This window comes from Quercus lobata, chromosome 11 (genome assembly GCF_001633185.2).
Source record: "Quercus lobata isolate SW786 chromosome 11, ValleyOak3.0 Primary Assembly, whole genome shotgun sequence".
Lineage (NCBI taxonomy): Eukaryota > Viridiplantae > Streptophyta > Magnoliopsida > Fagales > Fagaceae > Quercus > Quercus lobata.
This window is the reverse complement of record NC_044914.1, coordinates 29,710,111-29,729,006: the sequence shown is the minus strand read 5'-3', so window position 1 is coordinate 29,729,006 and position 18,896 is coordinate 29,710,111. Positions and strand designations below refer to the sequence as shown.

At 31.5% G+C, this 18,896-nt stretch overlaps 1 protein-coding gene across 3 annotated transcripts; it reads right to left on the bottom strand.

The window, feature by feature from the left end:
- Positions 1 to 1,253: 1,253 nt before the first annotated feature.
- LOC115968100 (serine carboxypeptidase-like 1) lies at positions 1,254 to 10,073 on the bottom strand. 3 transcript variants are annotated; one of them, XM_031087331.1, is made up of 15 exons: positions 9,863 to 10,073; positions 9,480 to 9,711; positions 9,220 to 9,365; positions 7,001 to 7,077; positions 6,787 to 6,909; positions 4,336 to 4,438; positions 3,274 to 3,311; positions 3,050 to 3,151; positions 2,844 to 2,930; positions 2,587 to 2,739; positions 2,432 to 2,503; positions 2,233 to 2,351; positions 1,752 to 1,865; positions 1,567 to 1,621; positions 1,254 to 1,462 (listed from the first exon to the last, which is right to left on the bottom strand). In XM_031087331.1, exons 2-15 carry the CDS (start codon positions 9,638 to 9,640, stop codon positions 1,379 to 1,381), a joined length of 1,434 nt encoding a protein of 477 aa, XP_030943191.1. In that variant the 5' UTR covers positions 9,641 to 9,711; positions 9,863 to 10,073; the 3' UTR covers positions 1,254 to 1,378. The 3 variants fall into 3 exon arrangements, with proteins under 3 accessions (XP_030943191.1, XP_030943190.1, XP_030943192.1); XM_031087330.1 differs by lacking the exon at positions 9,863 to 10,073 and having other exon boundaries at positions 9,480 to 9,731; XM_031087332.1 differs by lacking the exons at positions 2,432 to 2,503; positions 9,863 to 10,073 and having other exon boundaries at positions 9,480 to 9,731.
- Between the last annotated feature and the right edge of the window lie 8,823 nt (positions 10,074 to 18,896).

Below are 18,896 nucleotides of genomic sequence, written 5' to 3'. Positions count from 1 at the left end.
CTCAAAAATAGTTGGAATACTGTATTAATTAGAAATAGTTAGAATTAATACAATATATAAATTATTCAAGCACATGGTCTACTCACTGACTCCATCCCTCACCCACTGTTACCCCACTACCAGCACTATATAAATTTTTTGTAAAGTTTTTATTAAATTTTGTGGGTTTGTTTGGGCTTACACGTGGTTTTTCGGTTTTATTTGTGATGCTATTTGTGTTAGATTTTGGTTAAGGGCCAAGACTAAAGAGAGGGGCCCAAGATATAGGAGAGAGGGGGGCCCAAATTCTATTTCTTGAACCCAAAGCCCAGATATACATATTGGGTTTTAATTTTTTTTTTTTTTTCCAAATCTTGGGCTTATACATGGTTTTCTATATCTTGCTGCTTGGAACACGTTCAGTTTTTGTTCGATCTAATACTTTTATTTTTTTAATAGCAACGTTATTATGAGTTTATGACAGATGGCTAGAACTTTCTCTCTCTCACTTACTTTAGCTACAAAATTAAATATTTTATTCTTGATAGATGTTTTTTCTTCATTATTAATAAAATACCAAATGTGCTGTGTTTTGTTTTGAAATATCTTAATATTTTCTTTTGAGCCATATGAGGAGGTGATCTAAGTGTGCGGATTGGGTTAGGATTAAGTACTTATTTGGATACTTTAGATAGAGATGATTTGCTCTAGCATTTGCGAATTTTTTTTTTTTTTTTTTTTTGAGAAGTGCATTTTAACTTTCAACAACTACTCTGCTTTTTCAGTAGGTCTAGTCCACTGTTCACGGGACTCACAAACATTTTTTTTCAACAAAATTTTCATTAAAAATGGGTCTCACTGCACTATTCACACATTTAAAAATTATTTTGTTACAGTATTTTTAGTTTTCAGTTTTTAGCAAAATAAGTAGTATCCAAACACATCCTAAAAATTAAAATTATTTTACTATTCAGTTTATTTTTGCTACTATTCATGGGTCTCATTGTACTTTTTGGCACTATTCATGAGCCCTACTGTACTATTTTAACTAATTTTTACCTTTATTTACCGTACTTTCAGCAATAATTTTTCAATTTCAACAAAATAAACGGTATCCACATAACCTAAATATTCTAGTTTACGCAAGATTTTGAATAACAAAAAGAAATTAATTGACTTTTTAAAAAATTACTCAAAATTTCACGTTGAAACAAATTTTAAAAGTGTAACACTAAATCTATAGAATAAGAGAAAGAAAATCTATAAAAGAAACATAAATGAAAGATGTTAAAGCTATCGAGTTTCATTGCTCTTTTATTGATTACACCAATAATACTAAAACGATTTTATTGAGCAAGTGCTCGATCTCTCTTACATAAATTGGCAAGAACACTATTGACTAGAGAGGATAGTAAGCAAACCACCTATTAACCATGGCAAAACATTCCTTAGGCTTGTACTCTGGAGCAGTGTGGCCCGCTCCCTACACAAAAGTAAGGCATATAATGGAGTTAGCTTTTGTAATTTGTAATTACTTGGGTACTTCATTAGAGAAAAAGTATATATTGATTGGAATATCATTCTTGCCTTTACAGTTGCATATGTCAACCGACTTTTTTTATAATAAGATTCCATCGTGTACCTACAAATTATAATGGATATGAGATAATAATGAAGTTCAGGATTGAAAACAACTTGATTTACTTCAACTTATGGCTTTGGAAAAAAAAAGTAGGTGGCTGAGATTATAAAAGGTTCAAGTGGAAACCAACCCTGCAATTTGTCCATCAACAAACCATGGTCCCCAATCAGTGGCAATTGTCAAATTTAGAGACTCTATCCATGCATAAGTAGAAATGTGTGGGATAACCATGTCATGATCACCGCTGTGTTCAAACAAAAGAAACAAAAATCAGTGAAGTGTCTTATTTCAAAGGAATGAAAATGGTAAGTATGAGATATTCGAATTAGTTTCATTAGATGTGATTCCCAATTGATTGTGTTACCTCTTGTAGTTAATGGAAATGACTTTTTAGCGAAGTTTCTTTTCATGAACCGATGAGTATTAAAATCTTTTTCATTTGAAATGCATACATTTCATTATTAGATTAGATATTACAAATCTAAAGATATATTCAATGTTAAATCCTTTAAATAACAGTATGTTCATTGTTAGATAGAGAGAATAAAATCTTATCTATGAAATAAACTATCTCCATTTATGTAAATTAGGTTATAAAATAAGGAAATTACCTGTAAATCAAAATACGATACCCTTTCTTGATGAGGTTTCGATGGTATTCAAGAGTAGAAAAGACATCATCTGTGTAAGATAAACTTGCATTGCACCTTACCCACTCCCTTATGGTCCCCTGGTTGTCATGCTTGAAATTTTTGGTAAAAATATTCATAATCTTGATACCTATTATTATTGTTCGTAGAATTGTCATACCTCCCTAATGTGAAGAGCTCTTTGAACAGTTTCATTATTAGCCCAAATGTAAGAGAATATATAGTTATAACTCTACAAAAACAGAAAGCTGCTAAAAATTAGCCAAAATTGTACATGCTTACAATTATGATCCCCACACACAAACATATATTTACCCGGCACCATAGTTCAGGAACTTGAGTAAGAGAAAGGAGATGAATAGCATCCTCTCCGAGAAGGCTTGCATCCAACTTTGATCCCACTGGTTTTGGGGATGTCAAACTACATGTAGGTTCCAATATTTGTCCCGAATATATTTTTTGGGTGCACTGAAAATTCAAATGATAAATCACTCTCAATTCGTATGAAAATTGGTAAAGAGAACTTATATTATAAAGCCTTAGAAGTTAGAAGTGGTTGAGAGCTCACTCACATCCGTCACTGTGTGAAGATCATTTACGCATAGTGTATTGTTTGGATCAACATTTATATACTCTCCCTTGCAATTCCTTTTGATTGACTTGATATTAAGAGAAAAAAAACACACACAAACACCAAGGAATTTGATTCGGTTAACCCTTTTGCATTGAGAGCTCAATTGAATTTCATAGTATAGCATATATAAGCTAGCAAAAACACCTCATATTGTTTCTGTGATATAAGTGCCTTCATGTAAGCAAAGGGGATTCTGTAGTTGTAGTCATCATGTGGGGTTGTGGTTGGGTTACCAAGCACATATCCCTGTATCCAAATTCAATGAAAATTTACTTCAACAAAACTCAAAAACTACGAGGCATTAATAAACATGAATTATCTTAAATAAATTTAAATTTTCTCAATTAATATTCTATGTAAGTACTTACTTGGAGATTCATAGCTGGCTTAACTCCAGCTTCGTTACCTATAAAAAAACCATGCTTCATAAGTGAAAAAGAGGAAATACATACTTCAAACGTAGTAATATATAAGTAATACACATAACCTTTCAATTTATCATATATATGGAATTATATGACTAGTGACTACAATTACATTGGAAAATTTTCCACCTTAAATTATTTTGTCATTTGCAACGTCCTTATTAAACTTTATTTGTGCCATCAAATTTTGGTAGTGACATATGCGAAATAGGGATTGGTTTGAACTTAATGGAAAATACAAATTCAGCACACAATTAATCCTCGTGCACAGGAAACCAAATTGACCTTTCCGAGTTGGATCGGTTTTGGTTGTTGTAGCGAAGAAAAAGTACTAAGCCCAGGTTTCGATTTAGGGCCTGTTGAGTTGTCGATCATTTTACCACAACATTTGATATTTATCATCACATTGCGATGTCTCACTACAAAGTCTCACAAATACCCATCAAATTTAATCTTAACTTCCACATGCATAGTTGCATACTACTACTGTCTACTTTTTTTTTTTTTAGGGGATAGTTGCATACTACTTGATTATAAATAACAACAACCCACATGGGTTGATTATATTTCATATGATAATGTAATAAGCAGAGGTGTGCAAAGATTAGATTGAGTTAGGTTGGACAATTTTTTCAACTTGACTTGACCTCATCGGGTTGAGATAGTTTTAACCCATCACAAATGTAGAAACCAAGTTAATCAAACCCACATGGGTTGAGTTGGGTCGGATTTGATTGTTTCATTGTTTGGTTGAGATTAAATATTTCATCTCTTGTTCAAAAATGGATTTTCGTCAATTATTTAAACCATTTTTTCAATAAATTATTACAAATCACATATTATGTGTAAATTGAATTCCAAATTTCCAACTTAGAGGATTAAATACTCAAATTTAAAGTTTAGGAGAGACATTAAAATTGATGGTATAAGGTGAAAAATATAATTTATATAACAATCATTATGCTGATATTAATAATGATAAGAATCTTCATTCACAGAAGTTACCATCGGATATTTTCTGAACAATAATTGGGACAAGTATGCCTGAATAAGAATCACCAGCAACGTAGAGTTGATTTTTGTGGAATGCTGGATGAGCCAAAAGCCACTATGTCACAACCCAAAAGATTAAACAAATTTTGGCATTAGCATTTGCATGTTTAAATTCCTTGAATTAAGTCCAGAATTACTACACAAGGTTGAGTATTAAAGATACCTTAAACCCAATAATTTAGTCCAACTAAAATATGCCTAGCAAACCCAATAAAATGATATATATATATATTATATATATATATATATATTTTTTTTTTACCCTAAAGCGAACTTTTCCTTACCTAAACCTCAAAATATTTTGTGCATGAATATGTGTCAATTAAGTTATAAAACTCTTACCCTAATAAAATGACATAGATTTACAAGTAACAACACAACAACAAAAATGTCTAGTTATGTATGCCTATTTAAAAATGACTAACATTTATAGGTTAGGAAAAGTAATCTTTACTTTTTGGCTCCTCTGTACAAGAACCCAAACTCCTCTCCTCTGTTGTTGCCTCTCTCTCTCTCTCTCTCTCTCCAAAGCTCATTTATATATATATATATATATATATATATATATATACATACTCAGAAGTAGAACAACGAGAAAACAACACTCCAATCTACATCCACAAATCACCGAATAACCAAAAAGTCCAAATTTTCATCCAATTATAACGAAAAACAAATTCATTCCAGTAGTATTATTGGGTCAAACCAAAATCTCGAGCACGGTCATGATCGGCGTCCTCCCCTCCTACAACAACTATGGTTGTGTCAGACCAAAAATTCACGTCTATGATGTCACTGGTGTGGTGGGTGGATGGCCGCAAAGGCAAAGGGAAAGGTGAACTTATTAGAAACTGTGAGGTGGCTATGCCAAGTGTGGTGAAGGGCGGAGAGAAAAAGAGAGAGAGAGACTCCAAAAGAAATTTAAAAATCAAGAAGAAAATATTTTAATAAAATAAAATAAGAAATGATGAATTAGATGTGATTTTATTATATACATAAATATTGATAATTTAATAGTTTGATGTGAGTTCTACTTCAGAGTAAGCAAAATAGAAAAAAATAGCTTCTTAAACTAGGATTTTGTTTTAAAAAATTGGCAATACTAATGCATAGACTCTAATTATGCATAATAGAAACCGAAACCCAAACTGGGTTGTTCATGACATTAGCCCAAATTTTATGGGTGATTTTTGTATTTTAGGACTATAAGAGCATTTGCACTAGAGAATACAAAATAGAAAAATGTCTCAATTTTATATATTTAAGTTCCAAAATCACTCACATCAATCAAGTTAAAAATATATAAATTTACAAAGTTACAATAGTCATATAAATAGGTTACTGTAACTTTGTATATTATTATGATAATTTTTTTTTTCTTACCTTTTGCCTCAACAAACTCTCCCTCTATGAAGATAATAAAAAATAATAATACAAAATGAATATTTAAATAAAATTGAATGTATAATAAATAATATGATGATATTTTTGAAAAGTGTTTGAGGAAAAAAAAATTGCATGAACTAATCCAAATGCTATAACTTTTGCCAACTATGACGTGACAGTTGAATTAAAAAAATATGACTAAGGGTCCGTTTGGATACAGCTGAAAACTGAAAACTGAAACTGAAAACTGAAAAACACTGTAGCGAAATAATTTTTAAATGTGTGAATAGTATCGTGGGACCCATTTTTAATGAAAAAGTTGCTGAAAAGTGAAATTTGTGGGTCCGTGAACAGTACACGATATACTGTGATTGGTAAAAAAATTGAAAAGTCAAAGTTTGCGGTTACTGTTCATTGAACAGTGCATGAACAGTAGCCGCAAACCCAAAACGCGTGAAAAAAAAAAAAAAAAAAAAAAAAAAAAAAAAAAAAAGAAAAAGAAAAACGCAGACGCAGGATTGGGCGAAAACGCCCAATCCAAACGCACTCTAAGTTACTGTCATAGAATTATTGATGCTTGTATTTTTTTTTTTTTTTTTTTTTTGAGTATGATTGATGCTTGTATTCAAAGACTCTCTTACCAATCATTCTAGCATATTTAAAATATTACTCACACAGTTGGTTTTAATTTGCTCAATTGGTAAAATCTCTAATCGTTGAATAAAAGATTTAGGATTTAATCCTTATTTATACCAAAACTCGATTGGTATATTAATTTGATAATAAAGAATTATCATAAGGAGTTTTTTCTGAAAATATTACTCACATTGTTCCACCAAAACAAATACAAAAGTCAACCAAAATATATTAAGCAATTAATAATATTATGTATTCTGCCAAATAATTTTCCCTTGAGTCAGTGAGTGCTCTTTTTCTTTTCCGAAACAAAAAATTTTCCCCTGTATCTAATCTGAGCTTGTTCTCTCATACAACAAAGTGAACAAATGTTAAACTCACCTTCCTGAGAAAAGAATAGGTTTGTGCTGCTGATATGGTATCAGTGATGCTGTATCCTTCCCAACTTCTCGCATATGAGAATCCAGTGCCAACGGGTGCATCAACAAATATTATGTTCGCAACCTAGAAGAGAATCGTCATCAATTTCAAAGCATATATCAACCACATAATTAGCCTTAAAAGTATAGAAAACAAGGAAGCCAAAATCTCAGACCTTTGTCCATGAGAATGGGTTCAATTTAAATGTGGGTGAATCCCTACTGGATTTGTCAAAATCAAATGACAGTGGACCTACAAGAAAGTATGGAACCAATCAAATCTCTGATTAATGAGAGAGTATATGAAAGAACTTACCAATCATCTCCTGGCCTAATGATAATGAGAGGTCTAAGGGTATACATCCAACTCATCAATATAACAAAACCTATAAATCCAAAAATTTGGGTTGGTTTCCCATGGATTGAATTTTTAGACTCAGTTGGGACAATTTGGGTTTGATAATGACATGAAAATCATAAGAAGACCAATCATCTCTCTCTCTCTCTCTCTCTCTCTCTCTCTCTATATATATATAAAGTCAAAGTTAAGAGAAAATTCATTAAATCTCCAATTGGAGTCTAATTTTATGTCATGTATTTCATCTGATTTTCTTAATTTTTTGTGTTGAACAAGTTATTAAGTGTGAAATTCATAAAATCAAAATTAATAAACCTTAAAATAAATCACCATCAATGATTATTATTATTATAGTGTTTGGACAAACTAAAATTGAGAATTTAATGAATTGCAATTTAACTTTTTTTTTTTATACAAATATACAATCATTATATATAAACTTGGTAAAATTTTAATATGCATTTAGTTATACTTATTTGTAAAGGTATCTTATGCATGTTCATAGGGTAACAAGCTAGTTCCAAATTATGGGTCAAAATTCTCCAAAATTCCCAAGGTAAACTATATGTGAAATTCATAAAATGAAAAGAGTTCATTTCATGATTAAGATTTTATTTCTTGGATTTAACAATTTACATAGTGTCACATTGATCGTTTAAAATTTTAAATGGTGAAGCTCTAATTAAGTACACCTTTAAATTTGTAATGTTTAATCTATTGTAAAAATAAGTTCATTTGATTTGTCATTTAGCTTTTTTTATCCTTTTTTTTTTTTGGCTTGGTGAATATAGTGGAGGGTGTCGGTGTCTGGTTCTATTTGGCTATCAGTTGAAACTTGTGATGTCATTGGCAATTAAATATACATTAATGAATTTCTTAAAATCCTACATATTCATTGGAAATTAATTAGATTGGCTTTTGACACGTTTTTAACGTTTAAATAAACATTGATTAACACTGGTTTCATATATATTTAAAATTTATTGATAATACCAAAAAATACAATATACTCGTTTAAAAATCGCATCAGTGAATTTTTTTCCCCCTAATAAACGAGAGATCAGTGAAGTTTATCTATGAACTATAAAGGATCTTATTTCCAATACGTTATTTTCTTAGCCAGCCCGAATTGATGTTGACCTCACTCAAGCTTTCATCTTCACATGTCGATGGCATTAAGATGTTGAAATTTTGCAAAACTTTTCTAAGATATTATCATCGACAACAATACTATTAGTCTCTGGTTAGGTTAGGAATGGTTGGCGTTTTTTTTTTTTTTTTTTTAGTCAAGAAGATTATCTTATTGTTTAAGAAATATTGAAACTGTGGCATTGGCGATAATGAAAAATTTCCACAAATTAAGAGCACTCACAGTAGATGTGGGATATGTGCCAAATGCTAAATATTTGGCACATATCCCACACCAAACCCCTTTTTCACCCATTTAGCAGATGTGGGATATGGTTTTTTTTTTTTTTGCAACATTGAACAGTACTGTGACAAATTTGCCACGGTACGGAAGATGTGTGGTATATTATTTATTGTTTGTTTATTGTGTTAATGAGTAGTAAATATTATTTTAATGTGTAGTAAATATTATTTTAATGTATAGAATTGAATTATAAAACATCTGATAAATGGGATATTGTAAAATGATGTAGTAAAATAATAAAATAAGCATTTGATGTGGTAAAATGACATAATTTTTGGAACATCTACTACGGATGCTCTAATGGAGTAGAAAATGATTACCTTTTACTAGTGTTATTTAAATTTTTTTATTCATTTTTAAAATGTACCTTTTACTAAAGGCACGGGTCACCATAGACACTATGTGTGACGACGGTAATGCGCTCTGCAAAAAACTAAGTTAAATTTGTAAAGTTTCAGATAGCGTTTAAAAGCTAATCTGGCAATATTAATCAACTAGAAATGCTAAGGCTTTCTTCTTTTTCTTTTATATACCTCAGTTATTTTTGTTACTTGGTGACCAAAAACAAAACAAAATAATTAAGAATCAGAATAATTCATACGTACCTATTTCAAATACTAGGCCAGAAAAAGCTGAACAACCCGGACCCCCAGTGAGCCAAAGCACGAGTGGATCATCTTTTGGACTTCTCTCAGACTCAATGAAGTAATAGAAAAGCTGCACATCATCTAAGTCTCCCACGCCTATGTACCTGGTTGGTTACAAAATCCATGACTTTCACTGTCACATATTCCATGATACCACATGACCAATTTGCAGTAAATATGAAAGAGAAGTACAAACTCTTTTAAGTCTTAACACCTACCCAGTTTCAAGTTTGAAAGGAAGACTGCCAGAGTAGCCTGGTAAGGACTCAATGATTGATTGGGACTCAACAATGGTGAGGAAAAGCACTATAAGAAGTATATGTGAGAACAACTTGGTCATGCATTTGTAAGCTGGGTTTGGTGTCAGAGGTGTTGCCATGCTTGGCTTTGGCTATCTCCCTAAGTAAACACACCACACCACAAGCCAAAAATTGGTTGGGCTCTGTCTTTCTTCTTCGTTTACGTTTATAGGCCATTGAACAAACGCTAAAATTAATTAGAATATTATAATGATATCGAAAGTTTAAGACAAAAAAAGAAAAAAAAGACAAACGAGTCAGTAAGCTGCTTTTTTTCTTATATATTAATTATAATAATATACCATATTTTCATATCCCCTCATCATATCATTGACTGAGATAAAATAAAGGGCAATATTCCCCCCCAACAAACACAAAACATCTGGTGAAGGATCTCATGGGCCACATCATTCTTCATTCAACTGCACCTGAACCAACCAAAATCGACTGCTAAATATATATAGTTACCGCACCATTTACCGTGGTGGAGGTCCAAAAAACACATCTATAGGTGCCGGTGTGGTGTTTTCTTAAAACCGCAAAAGACTACACCACACCACACCTGTTGATGTACTATAAGTTTTTTATATATTTAATATATGTAATATGAAGCGTTGGATTTCACTAATTTAAAAAAAAAAAAAAAATTCTAATTTGCAATTACCTACACATATTGCTATATATAAATAAGGATAAAGTTTGGTTGCAAACTTGGTTGTAACTAATGGTAACAACTTCCTCTAAAAAAATTAACATGATTATATATTTTGAAAATGTAACTGTTGGATTGTATGTTCTTTATGTTTTTGACACACTTGTCAAATTTTATGTCAATCAAATTTTATTTACTATTAAGTCCATAAACTTATTTTTTGTGCATAATTTTTAGACTACAAAAACTTAAAATTTAAACATTTCATTGATGACATAGCTATCGGCCTTTGATCATCTTGAAATTTTGTAAGTATTGGGGATATAAAAAGAAAATGCAATTCAATATGATAGATTTGTCAAAATTCACATCTAATAAAAAAAATATTGAGTAGAGTTGTAATTATTAGATACAACTATTTGTAGCCAAACTTTATCCAGGACAATTTATATACACTAGAAAACATAAGCAAATGACAAACTCTTCCTCTTTATCAATATAGAAATCATTGAAACTGACCAAACCACAATGTATTGCACAATCTAAAACCACACTAGACTGATAAGATGACAAATCAATTATGCTATGTTTGGAAGTTTAGAGCGAGATGAGAGTAGAGGGGAGTAGGGGGGAAGAGAGTAGTGAAGAGGAGAGTAAAGGGGAATGATTATCCTCCACCTTGTTTGGATGTTATTAAAATTAAGTAAGGGAGAGAGAAATAATTAGTATTTTCATAGTTTGTAATTTTGCTAATATGGTAAGGGTAAATATAATTCATTTGGTCAAGTATTTCTATACTCTACTCTCCCTCCAAATCTCTCCAATTTGGGAGAATTAAAAATGAGGGGTTAGAAGTAATTAGAATCCTTCCAAACCTCTCCAAATCCCTTAAAAAATATCCAAATAAGGTAATTTAGCCTACTCTCCCTCCATCTACTCTACTATCCTTTACTCCCCCTCCATCCAAACAAGCTATTAAGGTGAGGTGTAGTGATATATATGACCCAAAATTCCACCACCACACCGTGTGCACCCTTACCCTTATCCTTTTAGGTCAAAACTGCCCCCTTACTCCAAAATTACTTCACTTTACTTGAACCATGGATACTAGGTCAAATCAATTTACTTGGGAGCCCAAGCCAACAATTTTAATATGACCTTTTTTTTTTATAATTATATTTTATTAAATCATATTATTTAACTTTTGGTATCAATTTTTTTTTTCATTTAAAATATATTTTTCATGCCTTTTGATATGAAAAATTATTAAAAAAAATTATTCAAATTCTGCTAACATTTTATTTTTAATTGATAACGTGACTAATCCACTCAAATAAGATTTTGTCAATATTAATTTTGAAAGATTCGCAGTTATACTTTGTTTATTACTAGTAAAAATTTATCCAAAGTTATTTTTTGAGATTCAAGTACTTTTTAAATTTTTCTCTCTTTTTTTTTTTTTTTTTTTAATTTTAAGTTTTTCATATCCAAATAGATTTTTTTTTTCTAGTAAACATTTATATTAGAAAATATTTAAGAATAATTGAAACATGATCTACAATAGAAAATTTTAATTCAACTAGAATAAAATAAATTTCAAAGTATATATATAGCAATAGAACCTAATTTATAAAATGAAAATAAAATAAAATAAAATAAAATAAAAAAACAAAACTGTACAAATAAGAATTTATCAACTACAAGTTAAAGGAGATGCTTAGCAAAATAAAAAGGCTGTGCCTACCGTACTGTTAAAACATTTATTTTATTTTTTAAAATTGATTTTGTTTACAATACTAGTGTTCATTTGCTTGCAGTTTAGTTTTTTAGCTTTTATCTTTTAGTTTTTATGCACGTTTTTTAAGATCTCATCTTTTTTCTTTTTTTTTACTTTTTCAAAATACAAGTATATTTTAGCACATTTTTAATAAAAAAAACTAAATAAACTAATATCAAACAAACAATAGCATTAAGTATAATATTAAGTTAAATTACAAAAAAGAAAAAAGGTACACAAAGGAAAAGTATAAAATTAAATGTCACGTGGAGGGCTACACTAACATGATGATGAATATTTGATGTATCATACTAACAGGAAAAGAGGAAAAGTACTCAAGAAAAAAAAATTAAGATAAAGTAGAAAATGTTTATCCACTTTATTTGTTTTGGGAAACTAAGCCTTAATTTTGTTTTTTCACCTACTAATTTTAATAGACAATGCATTTTATTGGTCAATAGGGGAACCTTAAATTATTTTTTCTAAGTGAGAGGGATTTTACATCATGTAAGAGAGATAAATATAATATATTTTATTGTTTAAAAGAGGGGGCCTTTTTTCAATATTTGGGGGCTTGAGGCCATTACCTTAGTTGTCTATAGTGTTAACCCGATGCTCTCTTGACTTTTTTTCAACACTTAAAAGTTAAAAAATATATATTATTATCGTACTAAAAAAGAGTGTATCTTACTATCTTATCAAAGAAAAGCAAATCCAATTATCCCAAATTTTTACAAATTTTATACAAAATAATAATTGAAAGAACCTACTTAATGTAGGGGCACTAAAACCTTAAAGCTATCACTGTCTTTTTTTTCTCTTCCATCTCTTGGCTTTCTTATAGTTTCAAACTCTAGATATTTCCTATCAATCCAATAAATTTTTTTTATACGAGATAAAAATTATACTTTAACATAATCTAAATGTATATGTATATGAAACACTCTTCTAGAGACTTGAACCCTGACCCTTGATGGGCATGCATTAAGGATTAAAAAAATGAGTTGGGACAAACTAATAATTGAAAGGGTTGAATCTTTTTGTGAAGGGTATGAAAGAGGGGAGAAAGGAAGAGTAAAGAGAAAATAAGGAATGACAATGGAGCAGGGCAGGGTCGAGGGATGGGGTCTTCGTCCCCGCCCCGCATAGTTTTGTCTTGCCCCATCCCTGACCCACCTCACATGACGGGGAAAAATTTCTCACCCCATCCCCGTCCCTTGGGGCCCTGCAAAGCCCTGCCCCACCCCGTAGAATTCTATTTTTTGTTAATTTGTCCTACAAGTATAATTTTTTAATGAAACCTATTTCACTAATAAAAATATACCTAAAATTACAAATAAATCTATCATATTCAATCAAATCAATTTTTTAGAAAATATTGAATAATATATCCAAGTGTTTAATAAGACAATTACCAAAACAAAAAAAAAAAACAAAAAAAAAAAACTCATATTATAACACATAACAAAATAAAGGCAGAGAACAACATTAGGTAGAATAAAATAAAATAATATTAATATATTTGTTTAAATGTAGGGTTTTAAGGTATGAAAAATTTACAATTATAACCCTTAGCAATGTAGGACGGGGTGGGGACGGGACGGGTTTAAAAAGTCTAAACCCATCCCCACCCCGCTCCCTGGTGCAGGGCTAAAATCTTGCCCCATCCTTACCCCATTACCTTTGCGGGGCGGGGAAAACCCACGCAGGGCAAAGCGGGAGGGGTGGCTCAAAATTGCCATCTCTAAGAGAAATGCTCCTTCCTATATATCTAGTAGTTTATCTTACTAATTACGTTTATTATGGATTTACCATTTAGGTGAGCGAATGAAGCATTGCTTTTAGAATATTGAATGATTTAGAAGGGGCCATGGGGGGAAAGTAATAAAACTCAAAAGCTCTTTTTGAAAAAATGTATTGAAATTCTTTTCTGAAACTTATATGTTTCGGTACACAAACTTTTTCCATAATTGTTATTATTTTTATCGAGTATTGTGATTGAAGAATAAGTCTAAGAATACAATTTTCAATCACTTGTTAAAGTGGTAAATTGTGAGTGGTTGAAAATGAAAGTTCACTTGGTGTGTAAAACACTAGTGAATGATTAGACCCCTCAATTTTAAAATTACCAACACAAGCTTATATTCAAACAATATATGTGCAGAATGATAAGAATAAGCTATACCCAAACAACCAAACTACTCTAAGCCATAATGTAATCACAACATAGCAGTAATTAAAAGCAAAGAGTAAAGGTTAGAGAGATGCAAACACAAAATAACATCGGCACGTGTTATCAAAGAGGAAACTGAAAAACTCGGCGAAAAACCTCTCCACCTCCCTCCAAGCAATAAAATGGTCTACTAAAAAATCAGTTGGGATACATGAATAGCAATAAACCCTCTAAGCCTAGTCTACTCGATGCACGTAAGCCTTTCAAGCTTCTTGCTCCAATAGGATTAAGACTAACCTTGTTTTCTCTAGCTTATTGGATCCCGTAATAAGCACATTGCATCAACCAAAAGAATTGGTCCTCTCTGAACTACTTTCCAAGCACCAAATAACCTTCTCACTAATATGAATATGGTGAGTTAAGGATTTGGCTAAAACTCCTCTCAAGGGTATGTCAATGGAGAGGGTGAGAGTAGAGGAATTTGAAGAGTCAAATGTATAAAATTGTAGATGAATTAATCTTATTGTTCTCTGGGGTTTCTCTCTCAAAATTCTCTCTAGAAACTCTCTACATTTCGTGGGTATAAGGTTATTTATAGTAGGGTATGAGAAGGAATGTGAAAAGTCAATTTTTTGCAAAATAGGGGGCTTTGGCAAGTGACTTGCGACTGGGATGAGTCGCGAGTTCCAGTCGTCAACTAACAGAAATGTCAGACTGTACTTTTTGTCCTATAGTGACCTAGCTGTCATAACCCTTCAACTTCTTGCATGCTTCACACATGTGACACTTTTGGCGAGTCACCACTCGCGAGTCAATCGCGAGTTCCAGTCGCAAAAATGCTCTTTGATTGCACACACTTGATCAAATCTTCACACTCTCTCACACACAACCCTTACATAATTCCCACCTAAATACAGGTTTCTAATTGCTAAATTACAAACAAATTTGACACCAAATAAAGCCAACACATGGTTGAATAAATTCAACCTTATAGAAATTAATTTTTTTTTTCTTTTTTTCATTCAATAGTTAAAATGGAAGAGAGTATTTTAAACTATAACTATTTAAATACTATGAGGTATCTTTTGAGTTACAAAATTCTTAACGAAAATAAAATTCATGTTAATGTGGTGAGTTCCTGTAAAGTAATATCCACCTCTCATGGTTTATCATCCCAATTAGCGATAAAAAAGTTGTCTTTGTCATTGGAGGCTAAATTCATTTAGGAAACTCAAAGCCATGTATTTCGGGTTCTCATGAAAGACGTGTTGTGGATATATACGCAGTTGACTTAGGAAACACCCTGGTAGAGATAGTACTGAATGGTAGGAATTTGTCAATTGTCACACTTCGATGGCGTATTTTTTGTTTTTCTCCTTTGTGGGTCATCAAAAAAAAAAATCATATTCATGCCAATACGGCAGAACGTCTACATCTCACCGTGGACAAAAATTTCGAAAACTTTTATTCAAATCAATCCACAATCATTTACAAAAATAATTTTAGAGATCCGTTTCCAAATAAAACTCTGGGAATTATTCTTTGTCTTCCTCTCTTACTTAATATAAGAAGACAAAAATTATGCTGGGTCTGGAACAAATTGGAAAAAGTGGTTAATCGTTCACTTAAACAGATGAGTGAAGCAAAGGGGATAAGGTATAAAACATATATAAAAGAATACATGTTCAAGAAGCTCTAAAAGGAAATTACAAATTCAATAGTAGTTACATTATTCCTCTACTCTCTTTTACTATTAATCATTAAAAATAATGCGCAATGTTTATGGACTTCAAAAAATGAAAAAAAGAACCATCGTTCACGAAATGGTGGATTTGTACTGCATTGTTCTTTTACATAATAGTAAGATGAAATGTCAATTTTCAAGCAAAATCAAAAAGAAGAAATGTCAATTATATGATTGAGACATGATAGAGAGACAGAATGATGATTCATAAAATCAGTGAATGAAAGCAAACAATCCAACGCAATTTGAAAAGAAAAAAAAAAAATACAACGAAGAAAGAAAGAAAGAAGAAGAAGAAGAAGAAAATAGCATATTTAAATATCAGGTGCTCGCGGAAAACATGTTAAAATGAATATCGGGTGCTGCAGGATTGATCACAATCGGCGTTGGCTTAGGAGTCAAGAACCACTACGGTCGGTTTGAAAGGTAGATATCCTTCTCTTGAAACTTGAAAGGTAGATATTTGGTAGATATCTAGATTTTATGACAATTGTTTAGATACGCATGTTTGGAATCTATGACAAATATTGTTTGGCCAAAATAGGTATTTGTCCATTTAGTCTAAAACAAGTAACAAAATGTTTCTGTTCTGAAACTAATTAACAAAATATCTCTGTTTTGAAACTCGATTTAATGAAAATCGAGTTACTTGCAAAATGTTACATGGAACTCGAGTTCTATGTAATTTTTTTTGTAAGTTTTTTGCCTATAACTCAATTTTTTAAAAATCGAGTTTAAAACAGGGGCATATAGCTAAATAGTTTCAGAACAAGGATATTTTGCTACTTGTTTTAAGCGAAAGGGACAGATGCCCATTTTGGCCAATATTGTTTAGACAGGCTTGTTTAGATTTTTGACAATTGTTCAAAGAGCACTCTATTTTTTATACTTCACTCTATACTTTATGAATGAACACCTACCACATATATACTTATTTAATTAAATTTGACTTCTCTTATTTCTATTACCTAAAATAAAATAATCCAACACCTCCTACTAGCCACCTCCACCCCACCATCAACCTTCATTGGCACTATCCTCCAACGGACCGACACAATCAACATCGCCAATCATGACCAAACCACTTATGTAATTAAATCCAACCCAATCCCTACCATTCCTTTCAACCCACCAACCACCATAGGTGAAACCCATGTTTCAAACTCAAGCCAATACCATCAAATCCTAATTCTAAACGCCAAAAAGAAACCAAATCATTGAATCAACCAAAGACAACAAAACAAATCAAAGAGAACTAACACAGAGTGGGTTCGGTCATAGTATAAAAATGGGAAATAAAAGAGAATGGAAATGAAAATAAAAAGAAAATGAAAGAGCAACATCAGAAAAGTAATTCAGGAGACTAAGAAGAGAAATGGAAATAAGAATGAGGAGTGGGGTTGAAACATGGGTTTCAGCTATGGTGATTATTTTGGCTATGATAGGAAACATGGGTTTCAGCTATGGTGGTTGGTGGGTTTGAGAGTGACAATGGGGATTGGTTAGATTTAATTAAATAGGAAGTTTTAGCATGACCGGAGATGTTGATGGTGTTGGCAACCGGTACCAATGAAGGTTGAAGGTGGTGGCAGCAAGGGAGTTGATTCCATACCGTACCGGCTGATACAGCCGGTATATACCGTACCGGCAAGCAAACCAGTACATATAACCCCCCTGTTTCATACCGAAAAAAATACCAGCCATACCGGCCAATTTCGGGCAATACCGGGCGTACCGGTCGGTACAAAAAAAAGTTGTTGTTGTTGTTGTTTTTTTTTTTTTTTTTTTTTTTAAGTTTTGTAATTTTTGAATTTTTGTTAGGGCAAAATGGTAACTTATTTGCATTAACTTATTAGTATTATTTGTTTTCTTAGTATGCAATGATAACTCATGGTTTATTTGTTATCTCAAGTCTAGAAATTTCTAGGGGCGTTAGACACATTGTCCTTTTATGGTTTTTTTTTTTTTTTTTCATTCTTGTTTGGGCACTCGGCCCATCCTTTCTTCGAGTCTAGAAGAGGCACTTGTCCAATCATTTTTTAGTGTCTAGAGGCACTTGGCCCAACTTAATTTGCTCTAGGAGTACTAGGTCCACTTATGTTAGTCTCGCGGATCTTAGGCCCATAGTCACCCATTCCTTTAGACTTTTGGTCCACTCTCTTTCCCAAGGAGAATTAAATTGGCATGTATGTTAAGCAAATATAGAATATGTACTTCAACAATGGGATTATTAAAATATGAATTAAATAACAACTTATTGAGTGGTATAACATTGTTTATAGTTACACCATGTGTAACTTAAACCTAACCCTATTTAGAGTTATACTTGGTATAATTTAAAATAATATTAAATCACTCAATATTTTTTTAATTGAATACAAATTTTAACAAATCCACATTTGGATTACATTATCTTCATGCATTTTCCATACTTGTAAAATTTCAAGATAATCAAATATCAATGGTCATGTCATCAATCAATTATTTAAATTCAAGTTTTTGTAGTTTAAAATAATGACTAAAATATGAGTTTATATATTAATTAGTAAATAACAACTGATTGGCATGAATATTGGTATACATGTTAAGAACATAAAGTAATGTTATACCACCCAATATTTTTTAATTAGAGGTCACTTTTGATAAATCTACTTCTGGATTATATCATCTTTGAATTTTTTTCATTTTTACAAAATTTAAAGATAATCAAAGATCGATAGTCATATCATCAATCAATTGTTTAAGGAAAAATTACAGTAAACCCACCTGTGGTTAGACCCGTTTTCACTTTGCCTACCTGTGGTTCAAAACTTAACACTTTGCCCTCCTGAGGTAACTTCCGTTAGGGCTCTGTTACCCACCTCTTCCTTTGCCGTTAGAAAAACATAGTTTTAGGGAACAACAAACATAACAAAAATAAAAAAGTTAGGGTTTTTGATTGTTTAAGAACTTCTATGAGAACAAAGTGGATGAATAGTACACAAATCAAA